General features: G+C 34.7%; 3 protein-coding genes across 8 annotated transcripts; all 3 read right to left on the bottom strand.

Moving 5' to 3' along the window:
* Nucleotides 1-528: 528 nt before the first annotated feature.
* LOC104096171 (zinc finger protein 4-like) lies at nucleotides 529-5,315 on the bottom strand. 6 transcript variants are annotated; one of them, XM_009602500.4, is made up of 4 exons: nucleotides 4,740-5,137; nucleotides 3,731-3,823; nucleotides 1,358-1,491; nucleotides 529-1,246 (listed from the first exon to the last, which is right to left on the bottom strand). In XM_009602500.4, exons 3-4 carry the CDS (start codon nucleotides 1,400-1,402, stop codon nucleotides 659-661), a joined length of 633 nt encoding a protein of 210 aa, XP_009600795.1. In that variant the 5' UTR covers nucleotides 1,403-1,491; nucleotides 3,731-3,823; nucleotides 4,740-5,137; the 3' UTR covers nucleotides 529-658. The 6 variants fall into 6 exon arrangements, with proteins under 6 accessions (XP_009600795.1, XP_009600794.1, XP_033511996.1 ...); XM_009602499.4 differs by having other exon boundaries at nucleotides 529-1,249; nucleotides 4,740-5,136; XM_033656105.2 differs by lacking the exon at nucleotides 4,740-5,137 and adding an exon at nucleotides 5,221-5,315 and having other exon boundaries at nucleotides 529-1,491.
* Nucleotides 5,316-12,498: 7,183 nt separating this feature from the next.
* Nucleotides 12,499-13,032, bottom strand: LOC138909371 (uncharacterized). Its single transcript, XM_070200566.1, has one exon. The coding sequence runs from the start codon at nucleotides 13,030-13,032 to the stop codon at nucleotides 12,499-12,501; it is 534 nt and encodes a 177-aa protein (XP_070056667.1).
* An 862-nt stretch (nucleotides 13,033-13,894) lies between these two features.
* On the bottom strand, nucleotides 13,895-14,644 carry LOC138909370 (uncharacterized). Its single transcript, XM_070200565.1, has one exon. The coding sequence runs from the start codon at nucleotides 14,642-14,644 to the stop codon at nucleotides 13,895-13,897; it is 750 nt and encodes a 249-aa protein (XP_070056666.1).
* Nucleotides 14,645-17,726: the final 3,082 nt, after the last annotated feature.

The following is a 17,726-nucleotide window of genomic DNA, read 5'->3' as shown; positions in this document are numbered from 1 at the left end:
TGATCTAAATACTTGTCAATGAAGAAACTTGTTTGTCTATTGTTTATTACAAGTATTGTTAAGTTGAAAATATTCCCTGCGTGGTTCTGGAGATTTAAATGTGCTCCACTGTCAGCTTGGAACTGTACCCTTCTCTGGGTTTCTTACATTTTGAGTTCCCGCTCATGTGGGAGTGTTCTCTTTCTTGTGAACTATTCCAACTTTCATATTTTATTGTGGTTGTATTTCCTCACTTCATTCAGTATTACTTTGTTTTACTGCTTAAGCTTGGATACCAATGTATTGCTGAAAGACATGTTATTTGCTACGTCTGAATCTCATTTTGTGTGTAATCTCTCAGATAGATTCTTGTTATTCTTCAATTGGAAGGTTTCCGTCTTTCTGAACCGAATTATGATCCATACTTCAAAACTCCTATATAGTTCTAAAATGAAAAGAAAAAAAACATATAACTTTGGTGTGTTGATTAAATCTTGCAGTCGTACGAGTATTGCAAATGAAAATATCACTTAACGAAGGAAAGCGCAGTAATGTAATATCACAATTATTTCAAGACAGTCAAAAAAACTCATCTCCTGTACAAATAGAGCACTAATGTAATATCACAATATTGAAAATTCTGATACAAAAAGTAGAATAGAATATGAGAAAAGACTTATCAGAGTTTCAAATTAAGATCAGGCAATGATGGATCTGTCCTAGTTTGAGGAGCTACAGCTACAAAGTTTATGTTGGAACCTTGCCCTGAATTAAACCTCTGATTGCCACCAATTCCCTCTACTTGCCTGAAGCTACCCGGCCAAAACATTTCCACTTCATCGTCTTCCACAAATACTGGCATCCCGAAATAGCCTTGTTCAAATCTCGCCCCACCTCTACTTGCGTGTGTAAGCGTTTCTTGGTACGAGACTCGTTGGTGCATAGAAGCATGAGCTTCCACGCCAAGAGATCGAAATGCAGCCCCATGTAGGGGCAACGATGCCAAGCTAGCATACCTGTCCGATAACATTCCCATCCGCATTGCCCTCTTCGCCAAAGTCCTCTCCCTCTTATGTGCATTCTGGTGTCCTCCTAAAGCCTGCGAACTGTAAAACTTGCGCCTACAGAAATTGCATGAGAAAATCCTGGATAATGCTGCTGTTGGAGGATGGGGTACTACTTCATCACTTGTCTCACCATTGGCGTTCAACTCGGGATCACTGCTGTTAAAGCCAAGAGTCAAGTCAAGAGTAACAGGCTTTGAATCCTGCTGAAGATTAAAAGAGTTTGTCAGGCAGGAATTGGTACTGCTGTCCTTGGAGGGACCAGGACATGTTTCTTGGACATATATATTTGAACCTAATTGGCAGCTGCTGACCTCAGACTCGTCTTCTGATTCCAAATTGAAATTTGGAGGCTTCATGTTGCTTGGACGAAAATCGAGTATGGATTTAAACTAGGTAAACTACAGGGTCTATTCAATCAATGGATGGTTGCCGTTCCTTGAATCACCTGCATTGTACAATGAAGTATATGATTTTTCAAAAGGAGAAATAATCCAATATGAACATGAAGCTACTGTTGAAGTGTGTGACCATCTCATCTAAAAGCTTAAGCTGTTAGAGGGAGCACACTTTTATTTACTTAATTATGTCTTCTACACGCTCCCTCACATGCGGGCTTGATTCTTTTTTGAGCCAAGCACGTGAAAATTCTTTTTGATATTGGGTGGCAGTGAGACTTGAACCCCAGACCTCTCCTATACCATGTTGAAGTGTGTGTGACCATCTCATCTAAAAGCTTAATTAAGCTGTTAGAGATAGCACACTTTTATTTACTTAATTATGTCTTCAACAGCTACTTGAGGAATAGACACAATGATCAATTAAGAGCATAGAAGCCAAAAGAAGTAACATCCAGTAGAAGAAGGGCTTCCAGACTGACTATAAACTACAATCAAGCAAGAGAAACAACACTTGAATGTACAAGGTAATGGAACACAAAGTTAACAGAAAAACAGATTCGAATTTATGTCTTAAAAATGCCAGTAAGGCAGACAATCCAGCGGACTCTGCATGGTCGCACAAGGCCAAACAAGCACTAGCTTGCAAGACATTCCAGAAGGCAGAGAATTTGCAAGAGCACAGTAGCTTTGCTTGCTTAATAATCATATTCTTCAACTCAATAGCTTCAAAATTAAGTGATACATGGGTGTGAAATGGAGAACATACATAGCATCATTGTAAAAACTCATTATACTAGATGCTTTAAGTAGTGCCTCAACTCAGCAAGATATTTGAGCTTTAACTCAAGAAGAGCAGAGATCTCATAGAACATGCACTAGAACAATAACAACAAACCCAGTGTATTCCCACACTATCTTTAAGAAGGCACAGAGGTTGTTTCTGGTAGACTCTCGTCTCAAAAAAGATAAAGGAAAGGGGCAATGACAAGCAAACCAATCGGAAGAACATGCACTAAAACCGCTCACAAAATACATAAGATGTCAGACGTACTGATCACATCAATCTGTTTGACAGACTCCTAAATGTAATTTTTACCATGATTAAACAGAAACCTAGATTTTTACAAGGTGGAAAATACACTCTATTTAAATTTTCTTTAACCTAATAAGTATATAGCAGAGGTGAATATACCCCCGGATATACGTATAATAGCATGTACAGCGTTCCTTTGTCCGTCTTCACAATCACCAGATATTGTTCATCCCAAACTTGGATACATTTTCAGACTAAGGTCCCAATATTCAAATTTTTACCTCGTGTAACATACCTGCAAGACCTTCAGCGGGAATGACATGACAGGAAGTTGACAGATTTTTTAGGTTATACCATTACCTATAGCAAGCATTATCAAAAGCACAAACATCTGATAATTCACATATTTCTTTTAGTGGTTATCATGTTGATTAATATTTTTAAGCGCAGAAGCTCCTTCGTAGCTTGTTATGACTTTATCTTTTCGACCTTCTATTCAGTTCATCTTCAGTATCATTTTCTTCCATAATCATGGAAAATGAGAATAAATATTGTCTAACCAAAAGTACTTTGCATAGATTTAATTGGTCGCTTAAGTTTCACTATTCAACTTCAAACTTCTTCTGAAGGTTTTGATTTACTTTCTTCTCTGCAGGTTGTAATCCATTGGTCTATAACGTAGCTGAGAAGAAATTCTAACCAAGGGGACATCGTTCGTGAAGTATCAGAGAGGAGCTCTTTAGTTTGTTCCATTTGCCCATGAAACTTAAAATTACTTCAGAGTTCCTGGATTTCTATGCGGACACCAGCGTTAAACAACAACAACAACATACCCAGTGGAATCCCACAAGTGGTGTCTGGGGAGGGTAATGTGTACGTAGACCTTACCCCTACCTTAGGGAGGTAGAGAGGCTGTTTCGACCAATTGATTATAACCTGAACAAGTTCACTATACACATATGCAAACAGCCTTCAAATTCCTATATCAGTAGAATAGGATATTACCCGAAAGCATAAGAATTCTCTATTCTAAAATCAGTACCAGCGCATCAAATAGAAGTACATCATTTGTTCACACATGGAAAAAGATCTACTTGTCTTCAGCCTTAAACACTGAGTTTATGTTAAACCTTAGACAGGTTGATATCATAATATGACTCAAGGTCAGTTAAATCGTGTATGAAAAAAGTTACCTAGTTCAACAAGATAGTGTAATGGTTATTTAAATCATATTTGAAAGAGATGTACAATACCTATGGAGTTTCACTTTGATTGCACTTTGAGAAATAATCAGAAGAACTCCAAAGCTTCTTGAACGCTAGTGAAATTCAATTTTTTGTAAGAACCTAAGGAAGAAACGGCAATATCAGAAAACTTCTGCAAAAGAATGACAACCCCATGTTCAAAATATGCTATCATTGGTTCTTTTCCTCCTTTTATTTCTGGTTTGAATACTATACACTTAATTTCATTCAAGAAACTCTTGAAAAGCTGGAAAACATAGAAGAAGCAAAAGGACACAATTACCCTAGATGTTTCTTCTTAGGATCTATTTTCATTTTTTCCCGTGCCGAGTGTCTACTGAAATAGCCTCTCTACATTCACTACAGGGGTAAGGTTTGCATACTATCTACCCTGCATTTCTGCAAGAGGATGTTTCCGCGGCTCGAACCGGTGACCTCCTGGTCACATGGCAGCAACTTTACCAGTTAACCCAAGTCTCCCCTTCTATAATCAACAACATAGTAAAGAATCTAAAACCCTCTATGGTTTGAACTAGAAAACTTCATAAAAGAGTTTAGCATCTTTCAGACAGTTTCACTTAGAAAATTTGATGTTAGTTCAATTCAATTCCTTAATCCAGTTTCTTCTTACATATCCAATTTATTAATATGCCAACATAGAGCAAAATAGTACTAGAACCTAAACTACACCAGAAGAGCAAATTTGAAGCTACTCATAGTAGATCAAGAAAAGAAACCAAAGTCAGAAACCAAAAGCTCCAATTTTTACAAAAAGAGAAATTAATAACTAAAAAATCATACTCGTAATAATAATAGTTATAGTAGTTGAAGCATTTTATTAGTAACCACAGTAACAATAATTATAACAACAACATACTAACCAACAAAGCTCATAATTTTATCATCAAGAAACAAACAGAGAAAAAGAAAAAGAAAAAGAAAAGCAACAATTCAGATGGAAATAAAGCTAGAAGCTAAAGCAGAAAGCTGGAGAAAAGAACAAAAAAAAGTAGAGTACCCTTTAGTTATTTCAAGAAACTTGCAGGCTCAGAGCTAAAGAAGTGCTATGACAGAATTGTTTAGCTTTGTGGGTATTCTAGTTTTTACTAAAAACGGTGAGGTAGAAAGAGAGATAATAAGTACTGTAATATGAAAGAAATAGAGATAAGATCATTGGAGACAGAGAGAGAGAGGTGCAATGTCAGATAAAAAAAGAAAGCAGACAGCAGCACACTACTTTAAAACTACAAATTTTGGTTGTTTGGGACTCTTTAGTTCAATTCAACCACTACAGATTGGAAAAAGCATTAAACAGTGACAAAGAGAGAGACATAGGAAAAAACAAACTAGTACTAGTACTGTTAGAAGAGAACTCTGTGTGTGTGTGTAAGTCCCACCAATGACATAGAAATTGGATCCTCAAAGTTAAAATGCATTTCCAAGATTCTATTCAGATTTTTCTTTTTAATAAGTTTTATGACAAGCCTTTTCAGCCTTACCGTTGTTCGCATGGAAACCCATAACTTGCCCATTCCTACCTCCATTGTCTTTTTATCTATTTTTCACATCAGTGTCCGCAGTTGGTCAGAAATTTTCGCAAAAGTTAAATTTTCGCAAAAGTGAAAAGAATTTCTGGACAAAGAGTGTTCAGTGTATTTACCCACCTCTAAAACATACTTCAGTTTTAATTTAGATTGTGCCGTTTGATTTGGCACAAAATTTAAGAGAAAAAAAAAAATTGAAACATGTGATATAAAAGCTTAAGATACAAAAGCTTATAGTCTGTTTGGCCAAGCTTCTAAAATCAGCTTATTTTGAGAAGTGTTTTTTCTCAAAAATATTTTTTTTAAAAATGTATTTGGTGATAAGCAGTTTGTGTTTAGCTAATTAATTTAAAAAGCACTTTTGAGCAATAATTAGTGTTTGGCCAAGCTTTTGAAAATTGCTTCTAAGTGTTTTTTTCTCAAAAGTGCTTCTCAGAAAAGTGTTTTCGGAGAGAACATACTTTTTTCTGCTTCTCTTCAAAAGCACTTTTTTTCCTTCCAAAAGCTTGGCCAAACACCTCAATAAAAAAAAAGCACTTTTAGCCCAAAAAAAAACTTGGCCAAACAGGCTATTAGTGGGGTCACGATATTTGTGTGGCTATAAAAGTTTTTTATTAAGGGTAAAGTGTGTAGAATGAAGAGTTTAAAATTAAAATTATTTCTAAATATAGAAATATGCCATTCTTTTTTAAACGGACTAATACGTAAAGTGTCATCTAAATTGAAACATAGAGTGTAATATTTTATTTATGTATACAATATAATTTTTCGACAATTGACCATCCTTCGGATAATGTACTTCGCCCCTGAGTGTGCGGTATTCGCTTTGAAATACTAATTAATTAGGATTCAAGTAGCATGAGATAGGAAAGAGAATTTTTTCCATTTCTCATATCTCAAATACAAAACCTTTGATTAAGGGCAGAAGATTTTATCCATTTTACATAACTTCCGGAGATTTCCTACCTCCATTGTACTTTCTTTGTTTTAATAGTTTTGGTTTCTCTTGCATTTTTTTTTATTTTGTTTCCTCATATTTTTGTCTTCAAATAAAATGGAAGGGTTGGAATGTGTAGTGGACAATAAGTAGAAATTTGTACTGCTCCCCTCTGAAAAACTATCCTTTTAAAGGAGTAGTACTAAAGTTTATGGTGAAGAGTTATTGATTATCTAGCTACTATCCGATAGAATGTTTTCGTTTAAAAAGTAATTAATTGCTATCAAAATATAACTAAAATTTAAGCAGTTTTAACTTCAGTAAATCCAATAAGATTAGTCAATTTCGAATAGTCTTTTAAATTTAAATACCACATTATTTTATCTCATTTAAATTTGAAATTGTTTTTCATTTATTTCTTTCTTTTTTAGTTTTCAATCGTTGTTCAATACTCGTATTAAGGTTTCGATTAATTCAAATATATACCGTGTAAAGCCTATTAAAAAAAAAAGGAAAAAAGCTCCCTACCATAATGTTTTCATCATTAGAGCTCGAACCTAATCTTACTACAATTTTCAAAGGTGGAGGGTGTGTGAAATGACATGCACATTAGGTTATTGTATAGCCCAAAGACAACATAGCACATTTAATACCACTAGGCAAACCAGACAATAGTATGGACCACCAACCTTATTATAAAGTAGTGTGACACCTCCTCGTGATAATTATGCAATTTGTCTTCAAGAATTGTGCTCGTATCCATTCATAGGCTCAGATATTCTCTTTTTCCTATAACAAAACTTAATGGTCATGCCAACATGACGAAAAACATTTAATAGTTCAATTTTCTTTTATACTCATGGTATCTCGGTTTGCTATGTGTACCTTAACTAATTTTATAAGTTGTCTGCTATTTTTTATCAATATAAATATCGGATAATTCTGTCCATTAAAGATTTAACAGATTTTATCTCGGTTAAAATTTGAACATATGATTTCATGTTTCTCAACTCATTTCTTGAATTACTGGACCACACTCTTCAGTACAATATTTAATAGTTTAATTGATAGCCCGAAGCTTGAATGCAATAATTTGGGAGAGGGAGATTTCTAATTAGATCTATTTAATTCATATACACTCTTTTTATACACTCAACGATTCATTCATTGGTTTATACAGATATATTAAATATTGGCATGATTTTTTCTATCGAGCTAACTTTCTTATCTTTATTGTAATATTTTATTTCACTATTTTTTTTATTTTTTTTTATAATTAAAATTTTATATATACCAGAAAAAAATATTTACAATCAAGACAGAACCCTTACAAAGCTTTATTGTACTTCCCTTCCCTCCCCTGTACACTCTTTCTACTATCCTTCTACTATTCGCTAACTATTACTTCGGATAGTAGTCCAATCTATTCATTATTTTCTCTATTTTCCTGTTGCTTTGACACTGCACTTCTTGTACAATTAGTTTGCTAAGTATCTCACAGTTCCTCGACTTGGCTTGAAAAAGTCTTGCATTCCTCTCCTGCCACACAAAATATACACAGCCTGCTAGCACAACCTTGAACAGTTCTGCTTTTGCACTTCTGTTTCTCGCCCAGTTCTCTGCCCAAAGTAGTTCCTTAGACCAGCCATAGATGTTTCTGTAGATACCTTGTCAGTTGAGCAGCATTTTCCATAGTTCAACAGCATATTGGCATTCAAAGAATAGATGTTGAATGGTTTCATTTGCACGTGAACATAAAGGATATATTTGATCATTATGAATGCCCCATTTTAGCAATCTATCTTTTGTGTATAGCCTGCCATTAGTCACCAATGTTAGCGTGAATACCCACTTAGGACATCATGCATTGTTGCATACCAATTTCCTCCAACTCACTTTGTTGAATTCTCCTCGCAATTTATGGTACATGTGTTTTATAGAGCAAGTTTGCATCTGCATCAGACCTTCGTAGGTGTAGCCTACTTTCTCACAGTTCTCTTTGGCTTTTAGAATCCTCCTCATAATCCATGATGCTTGGCTAGGTTGCACCTCTCATACATGTTTGCTTTTTATATAGTAACAGTGCACCCATTGTATCCATAGCTTGTTCTTCTCCTTGCATAGGTTCCATAGCTGCTTGCCGATGGCTGCTTTGTTCCATAAGCCTATGTCCATTACATTGAAACCACCTACTGACCTGGGCTGACAGACTTTCTCCCAAGCTAGGAGAGCTTTCTTTGAAATATTGCTATCCCTTGTCCATAAGAAACTTTTGCAAATTGCCTCAACCAGTTTGGTAATCTTCATTGGTAACATGAATATTTGAGCCCAGTAAGTTTGAATGGAGAATATGATAATTTTGATGAGTTGTAGCCTCCCTGCATATGATAATAACTTGGCTGTCCAGGATGTGATTCTTCCCACTAGTTTGTCAATTAGAGGTTGTCTGAATTATTGACACTCTTTTAGAGCTTAAAGGTACTCCAAGATATCGTACTAGCAACTCCCCTCTTTGGATTCCAAGAAACTCCAATATTTCTTTTTGAACATCTTGTGAAACTCCACCAAAGAAGATGGAACTTTTCTGCTTATTAATTTCCAGTCCTGAAGCTCTTGAGAAGTCCAGAAAGCAATTGTATAATAGCTGAACTGAAATTGTGTCTCCTTTGCAAAATAATAAAAGGTCATCTACAAATCCAAGTTGCATGATCTGCATCTTGGCACATTTGGGATGAAAGTTCAAGTCCGGGATACAGTGTAATGCCTTCAATCTTCTAGTGAGGTATTCCATTGCTAGTACAAATAGAAATAGGGATAGGGGATCTCCTTGTCTAAGCCCTTTCCTGGCCTCAAATGGTTGAGTTGGTGAACCATTCAAGATGATGGTGTAAGTAATACTTTGTACATAAGTCATTATCCAATTCACAAATTTATCTAGAAATGCTAATGCACACAATACCTATTCAAGAAAAGGCCATTCAAGTGAATCATATGCTTTCTCCATGTCCAGTTTTATCATGCATCGTGGTGACACCCCTTTCCCTCCATACCCGTTTACTAACTCATAGTTCAGTATGATATTATCAATAATAACTCTTCCATGAACAAAAGCAGATTGAGTCTTATCTATTAAATCATCCATGACTCCTTGTAGTCGACTAGTCAGGACATTTGAAATGATTTTGTAGATTGTAGTGTAGCACGAAATAGGTCTATACTCCTTTATGGTAGCATGGTTTCTAACTTTGGGTATAAGAGTTATTTATACGAAGTTAACTGGTTTAAACATATGTGATGATTTAAAGAAATTCAGTACAACTTGTATTACCTCCTCCCCTATGATATTCCATGACTTCTTGAAAAATACTACATTGAGTCCATCATATCTTGGAGCCTTCAAGTCATCTATATCTTTTAGAGCTTTCCATACATCTTGCCTTGGGACAGGCTGAATGTAACACACCGAAAAATTTTGAAGTACTTAAGTGTAAAGCCCGATAAAGTTTACAAAGAAAATAATATTTCATGGTGCCGGACTAAGCTTACGTGTTTTGAGGATTGTAGAAATTCTTCACGGTGAGCTTGCTCGCCGCGGCTCGGACTTTTTGGGTTAAACAATGCACCGAAAAGTAAAGGAATTTTTTTGGCAGAAAGGTGCATTTCTGCGGTCCACTATGGGACCGCAGAACCACTCTGCGGACCGCATAATGGCCGCAGAGTGATGCAGTTAATTAGGTTGGTTGAAAGCAACTATGCAGTCGACTATGAGATCGCATAACAATTATGTGGACCGCATAGTGACCGCATACACAGACAATTCTTTTGGCTATTTTGTAACCAATTATGCGATCCGCATATCGGTTATGCAATCGCATACCTTGTTCCGGAGCTCCATTTTTGAGTTTTTAAAACCCGACCCTATTTCGTTAAATACACTCTTTGGGCCATTTTTGAGACATAATTTGATATTTAGAGTGAGAGAGAGTGCCCTAGAGTGAGAAGGTGTTCTTCAATAATTTTTCTTCAATTCTTGCTCAAGTTTTGGAAGATTAAGAAGGGAAGCTCACTAGGTCTTCATCCTAGAGGTAAGATTCTACACTCTAAATCCTAATTTTGAAATTTCTGAAAATGGTAACTAGCAAGATAATTTTTTGGGCATGAGAGTTATTTATTTTACATGCATGTGTTATCAAAGGGTGTAGGAAGATTGTTGAGCTAAAAATGGTAAAGATTGGGTTGTGGGATGATGAAATTCTCCATAAAAGGACCTTGGAACCTTAATGCACACTTAGTGTTTGATAAAATGCTCAAATGAGCTCGAACCATGATCACCTTCCTAATTTTGATTCAATTTGTTATATTTCTACAATAGATTGAAGTTGCTAAGAATTTCGGAATATTTAGAGTGTAAGGAAGCTCAAGTGAGGTATGTTGGCTAAACTTTTCTCTTAGAATTGAATCCCACGATATTCATGTAAATTATGTAAGTCTCGAGTGATTCATTATGAAATTGGCTATTCCGAGTAAGATTGAGTTGAAAGATATATGTTCAACAAGCATCCCAAATGCTCTATTCATGTTATGTTATCAATTGAGGATGCGTTAAAGTATGGGTTGTGTATTAATAATGTTTCGACTTTAAGTCAAGTTCAAATGAAGGCTATTATGCCCAATTTTGTGAAATATCTCTATGTGCATTAGACTCTAAATTGCTCACATGTGTACTACACACTTTGATTTGAATTGTGTTTATTGTTGATGATGAGGATGATATTTGAAATTGATATTGTGAGCATGAAATACTGAATATGGCCAACGTGCCAAGAATGATCTTATAATTATGGCCACTAGTTGCCAATGAAATGAAAAGATGTGAAAGTATTATGAGATGCGATGATTGATATAAAAAGGTTGATGTCTTAAATAAGACAGCCTAGCCGATCGGGTCGTGATCGGATACCATGTCGCACACGTGGTGGTGATTGTATTGGAAATTATAATTGAAATTGTGATTGTGGTCGATGTCCCTAATGGATAGCCTAGCCGATCAGGTCGTGATCGGACTCCGTGTTAAAGACAGTGGTATTGATATTGAGAGAAATTGTGGTTGATGTCTCTACTGAGATAGCCTAGCCGATCGGGTCGTGATCGGACTCCGTGCTAAGAGTACGGTGGTACTGGTTTTGTGAATAATGGTATTGTGAATAACGGTATTGGTATGGTGAATAATGGTACTAGTATTGTAGACAATGGTATATCGATACTAAAAATCTCCCAATGTGAGATATGAAAATTAATTTGAACACTGTCTTGATCCTAAATTGAGGTTTGATGTTGATTAAGGCTTTCATTAACATTATGATAATCTTATTTGTATTATTTGTCATTCTATTGAGAGGATGTTTAGTTATACATACCAGTGCTATTTGACGGTACTAACGTCCCTTTTGCCGGGGACGCTGCATCTTTCAATGGATGCAGGTGGTTCCACATCAGGAGATATTGATCAGTGATAGCAGTGCACTTCCTTCCCAGTTGACTTTGTGAGCCCCACTTCATCCCGGGGTCATGTATCTTTTGTACTTTGTATATTCGGTTTGAGGTATAGCAATGGCTTTGTTGCCGGCATTATCATTGTACTCTTCTTTATCAATAGAGGCTCCGTAGATATAATGTGGGTTGTGTATTGGTGTTGGGAAAAGACAAACTATGTTATGTTGTAGATGTATTACTTGTCCATTTGAGACTTTAAAAATGATGATACTATTGGAAATGAATTGGTATTGTAGACATGAACACATTTTTATCTAATTAATGATAATATGTATTATCTCTATTCATGGATAAGTTTGGGTAGAATAAAATCTAACATGCTTGCTCGGTCGGGTTCACTCGGTTGAGCGTTGGTCGCGCTCCTCGGTTTTGGGGCATGACACTGAATTAGTTGAATTTGGTGTTCTCTTTTGAGCATTTTCCCTCTTTGCATGACATTTGGATCTATTGCTGGGATTGCAGGAGCATTTGGCCTTAGCAATTATTTATAATAGCCAAGTATTTTAGCCTCTATTTCCTCCTCCATATGTACCTGAACCCCTAGATTAGTAGTGAGAGCATGGATTCCATTTAAAGTGTTTCTGCTCTTCATATGTGCAAAGAAATATGTAGAATTAGAATCTCCCAACTTTAGCCATTGCACCCTTGATCTTTGCCTAAAAATACTTTCTTCAATCAGTATCCACTTATCTAGATTACCTTTCAGTTCCTTTTCTTTCTCAGCTAATTCTGTATTCATTTTTCTACAACCAATTTTCTATTGCACTTCCGGTAGTTCCCTTCTGACTTCTTTTGATTCTGCCATCAACACCTTTATATTGTTGTGTGTTGAGGCCCTTAATAACTTGCTTGACTCTCTTGAGTTTGTTCCACACTCCTTGTAGATTTCCAGTATCTCCAGTTGTACTCCATGCTTGTTCTACTTCTGGTATGAAATGAGGATGATCAACTAGGCAGTTAAAGAACTTGAACAAACTAGCTTTCTTCCTCTGTATTTGTGAGATCATCAGCTTAAGGGGTGAATGGTCAGAGAAATATGGTTCTAGGATTTGTATATAAAGATTGGGCATTGTCATCATCCAGTTTGTATTAACTATTCCCATGTCTATCATGCTATAGGTATGATTATTTGTCCATGTATAATCCCTTCCCACATTAGATAATTCATTCATGCCAATGTCATTCATGAATTCCCTGAAATCCTTTATTTCCATATCTTGTATTATAGTACTATGCTGTCTATCCTGACTATTAAGTACTGAATTGAAATCTCCCATTGCTATCCATGGTCATTGTTGTATATTGTATATTTGCCTCAATTTTTGTCACATACTCAACCTATCTTTAATAGTATGCAAGCCATATACTGCTGTAAAATCAAATGCTAACAATCTTGAGTGAGTTCTGACTTGTCCATGTATGTACTGGAAATCCATGCAATTGGTTCAAAATTAAAAAAAATTGGGTCCCATAGAATCCATATTTTGCTCTTATTATTGTTGCTGAAGTTTAATATCCATTGCCATCATGGTGCAATTTGTTTGATAATACTACTAGCTTTCTGCTCCTTTATTCTGTGTTTTACTAGTGCAATCACTGCCTTTTTATTATGCTTTATGAACTTCTTTGTCTCCTTTTGGTTGTATGATTTATTTAACACTCTAACATTCCATGTAATTACACTCATACTAGTATGAATTGTGTATCATGATATAGCTCTTGTCCCTCGTAAGGCTCCACCTGCACATTGCTTGGTCTTGGATCATTGGTTGTGTGCTCTTGTCCCCTTTCTAAGGATTGGAACCCATTACTGCCACCAAGAGCCTTGCCTTCAGCTAGCTTTATTTTTTCTATCCTTGCTGTTGACTTCCCACTAACTGTTGTCCACCCTTCTTCTTCAGGTTGTTCAGTAGTTGCACTAATCTGCATTGTACTGTCCTCTAGGGGTTTTGGTGTTTCCATCCTCTTTATTTGCTCGTTCTCCTTATCTTTTTCCTTAGGTCCATCCCTCTCAGTCTTTTGCCAGATTTGCTTGACTTTATTCCCCCTCCCTCTGTATGCCTACCTTTGTGGCTGCTGCATTATGTTCTCATTGCAATTGTGCCCTATCTGTAGACATTTGGTGCAGTATGTAGGTTCTCAGTCGTAGGTTATCTCTTGCTCAATTGTTTTCCCCATTGGATCCTGCAGCTTCACCCTTCTAGGAAGGGGTTTAGTAATGTCTATCTCAATCAGCATTCTAGCATAAGATATTCTAACTATACCAGTTGTACAGTCACCAGCATATACTGGATTACCCAAGGCACTTCCAATTTTGCTTAATGCCTTCATACTCCAGCAATTCAGGGGAAGATTTAGAAACTTCACACACAGTGGAATGGTTCTAAGTACTTCTTCATGCAAATTGAGGTATGGTGTCCATGCTTTCATTACAATGGGACGATTGTTAATGGTATGAGGCCCAATATACATAACTTGATTTCTTTCCTCCAAATTTACGAATCGAATTACAAAGTAGTCTTCATTATAATAATAGATCTGAGGTTTCATGGAGTACTTACCCACTGAATTAAGGAATCGTTCCATTGCTCCTATGGATAGTGAATTCCCAATGACATACAAAACAAGTGTTGTGTTCCATTTTTCATTTTCCTGCTCAACATCCTCTAGGTCTGATTGCACAATTTTCTCCCCATCTTTTATCATTGGTACAATATATTGAAGATCCATACCTCTCGATGTCAGCTTATTCCCTCCTACAACATTTGCCCATGATTGAATTCCACTTGCCTTCACCATTTGATCAGTATTTTTGGGATTTTCAGCCTTGTCAGATTTGCATGGCACAGTTGCATTGGTATTTGATGTTTTTGAGTTCATCTCTGCCATTCCACTATTATTTCACTATTAATAATATAGTATATATGTTAAATTGCATTTTAAACACTATAACTAGTACTAAATGTTATCATAAAAATATAAAATGAATGAAATATTTAGTTAACCAACACTCGTCTACCTTCACTTTTTTCTATACACGAGCTTGCCACATCCAAAAGAACATTATAAGGGAAATAATTTTTTGTGACGTGTGTGATATGCCAATAAAATCCATATGTACGATAACTAAGAAAATCTCTCGAGGAGACTCGAGGTTAAGTGAAATTGAATGTCATTAGGGATGGAGCTCAAAGGTTACGCACAAACATGTATTCAAGGGGTGTCAATCGGCACTCCTTCATAGGAATTATATTGTGTAGGTAGATAAATTTTTTTATGTATATAAACTATATCTCTTCGCTTATTTATGGGTTCATTTCTTTATATTATGACCTCCCCTACCTCATCCTAGTGAAATTCTGGCCCCGCCTTGCGTACGAATTTGTATGAAATATGAATTCAGCTTTAGTTCAAACTTTATATTTGTATTAAGAAATTTAGGGGAGAAATGAGAAATAACCAAATTTATAACTGGTAATTTAGTCATTTTTTCATGTAAAGATAAAATCTGAACAAAAATACCCTTAAAAATCCGAAAAAATTCCAACATAATATGTTGTAGTTCAAATTTTTTACTTATTAGATTCCAGCATAATGTGCTGGAATTTCATAATGTGTTGGAATTCCAACATAATATGTTGGAAGTTTATACGCATGAGCTCCATAATCCAACATATTATGCTGGAACTTTTCGTGTGCTGGAGTACATAATATGCTGGAAGTTTATACATAGGAGCTTCATAATCTAGCATAGTATGTTGGAACTTTTCACGTTTCAGCAAAATAATGGTTATTTTTTAATGACTTTGCAAATGCTAGCTATTTTCAATTACCAGTCCAAAAGCTGGCTAGCCCGTGCTATTTTCACTAGAAATTTATTAAATATGTATCAAAATTTAAATTTAGAAATTAATTACTAACATCTAATATTATTATCCTAAAATTTAGAAGACATAAAATTTAAATTTTGACGCGGTCTCTTACTTCATCCAACTAGAAGTACACTAATAATTATACGAAACTAGCATGAACTTAATTCTCCATGTAATGGAGATATCATACTGTCCCTACTGAAGATATTTTTTCCGATATTTCATGTGGCAATTGCCTTGATCTTTAACTCCTCCACTTCAATAATGCAATTTCTAATATTTTTAGTGGCAATTATCATATTTGGACTATTAGATTAAGCTTTATTTCAACTTTGATTAGAAAGTTTAAACTATATATGCATGGAAGCAATAAAGTTGTGTGTGACACCTCCTCGTGATTATTATGCAATTGTGCTCATATCCATTCATAGGCTCGGATATTCTCCTTCTCCTACCATCTCATTTAAATATTACATACATCGTCAATATAAAAAAAAATGGTACTATTAAATTACACAAAAAATATTTATAAATAAGCCTTCTTAAAATATGAGATTTTAAATCTTGAGAATATGATCAAATTGTCTGTTAAAACATATAAATATGACGCATAACAGTATAAAAATCCGTACACTAACAATGTATTTAACTTAAATTCTTTTCTCTAATAAAAATCTTGCTCGTGTCACATGACTAAGAACAATATATTTCAACTTTTCTTCAAGTAAATGGCAAAATACCTTTAAACCCCCTAAACTTGGCACGCATTATTGGTTACATTCTTGAACTATTTATGGTCTTAATTACCCCTTATACATGATTATTCGATAGTTGTTACCCCCTTGGACGATCTCATCCGAGGGAAGTGGCATGCACTCGTCTGCCACGTGGATTTTTCTATCTATGTGGCATTATTTTAAAAAATAAAATATTTTTTTTTTACTTTTTTAAGTATATTACTTTTTTTAGATAATCTTTTTCAAATAAAATTTATAATAAAACTTGGCTAGAACTACATTATTTAGGCTAACTTTTTTATTTGGCTAAAAATAATAAAGTTTTATTTATTCTTTTTGAATTTGACCTGATAATAAATATTTATACAATTGAAATAAATAGTCAAGGCATCTAAAAAGTTATAAAAAATACATAGTTTGAACTTTATTATTTTAGCTATAATTTTTTATATATCTCTAAATTATGGTGCTCTAAAAATATTTTTATAGATTTTACCTGAAAAAGTAAAAATACACAATTGAAATAAGTAGTCATTGCATCAAAAGAAGAAATAAAAAGGGTGTACAATTTCAATTTCATTATTTTGGCTATACTTTTTTTATTTGGTAAAACTAATGAAGTTGTAGCCAAAAAAAATTTTATTGATTTAACTTAGAACTAAAAATACACAATTAAAATAAATAGACATTATATATAAAGAAAAAAACAGGAAATATACACAAACTGGTACTCCATTATTTTTGCTAAAAGTTTTTTATTTGACTAAAATAATGCAATTCCTACAAAACGTTTTACAAATTCGGCCAAAAATAAAAAAAAATAAATATGTAGTTGGAACAAATAAACATTATATCTTAGAAGAAATTAAAAAGAATATGTTAAGATGAAGCAAGAAGAAATACATAGTTATAACAAATAAATCATTATATATGGCAATATGACAATTACAAGTTAAAAAATAACCTAGTTGAAAACTGATTTTTTAATTTTTCTTCACTCTCACGCGCTTAAAAGAGAGTGTACCCACACGCTTTGCCACATCAGCGTCCAGGGAGTAATGACTCTCAAAAGGCCAAGTTCGGGGGCAATTAAGATCACGAATAGTTTAGGGCTATAACTAATAATCCGTGCCAAGTTTAGGGGGAGGGGTTTAGGTATTCCGCCTAAGTAAACTATATATTCAAATACAACTTTAACTTTCAAAAATTATTTTTCAACACAACTTAAATATAATAATTTAAATTTCAACCAAATTTAAGTTCAAAAGCTAACTAAGAAAATTTATATAGGAAACTCGAGTTAAATGCAATTAATTGGATGCTGTCCAACTAGAAGTACAGTAACAATTATAGGAAACTAGC

Source organism: Nicotiana tomentosiformis, chromosome 4 (assembly GCF_000390325.3).
Source record: "Nicotiana tomentosiformis chromosome 4, ASM39032v3, whole genome shotgun sequence".
NCBI classification, from domain to species: Eukaryota; Viridiplantae; Streptophyta; class Magnoliopsida; order Solanales; family Solanaceae; genus Nicotiana; species Nicotiana tomentosiformis.
The sequence above is the reverse complement of the archived record's forward strand: the minus strand, read 5'-3'. Positions and strand labels throughout refer to the sequence as shown.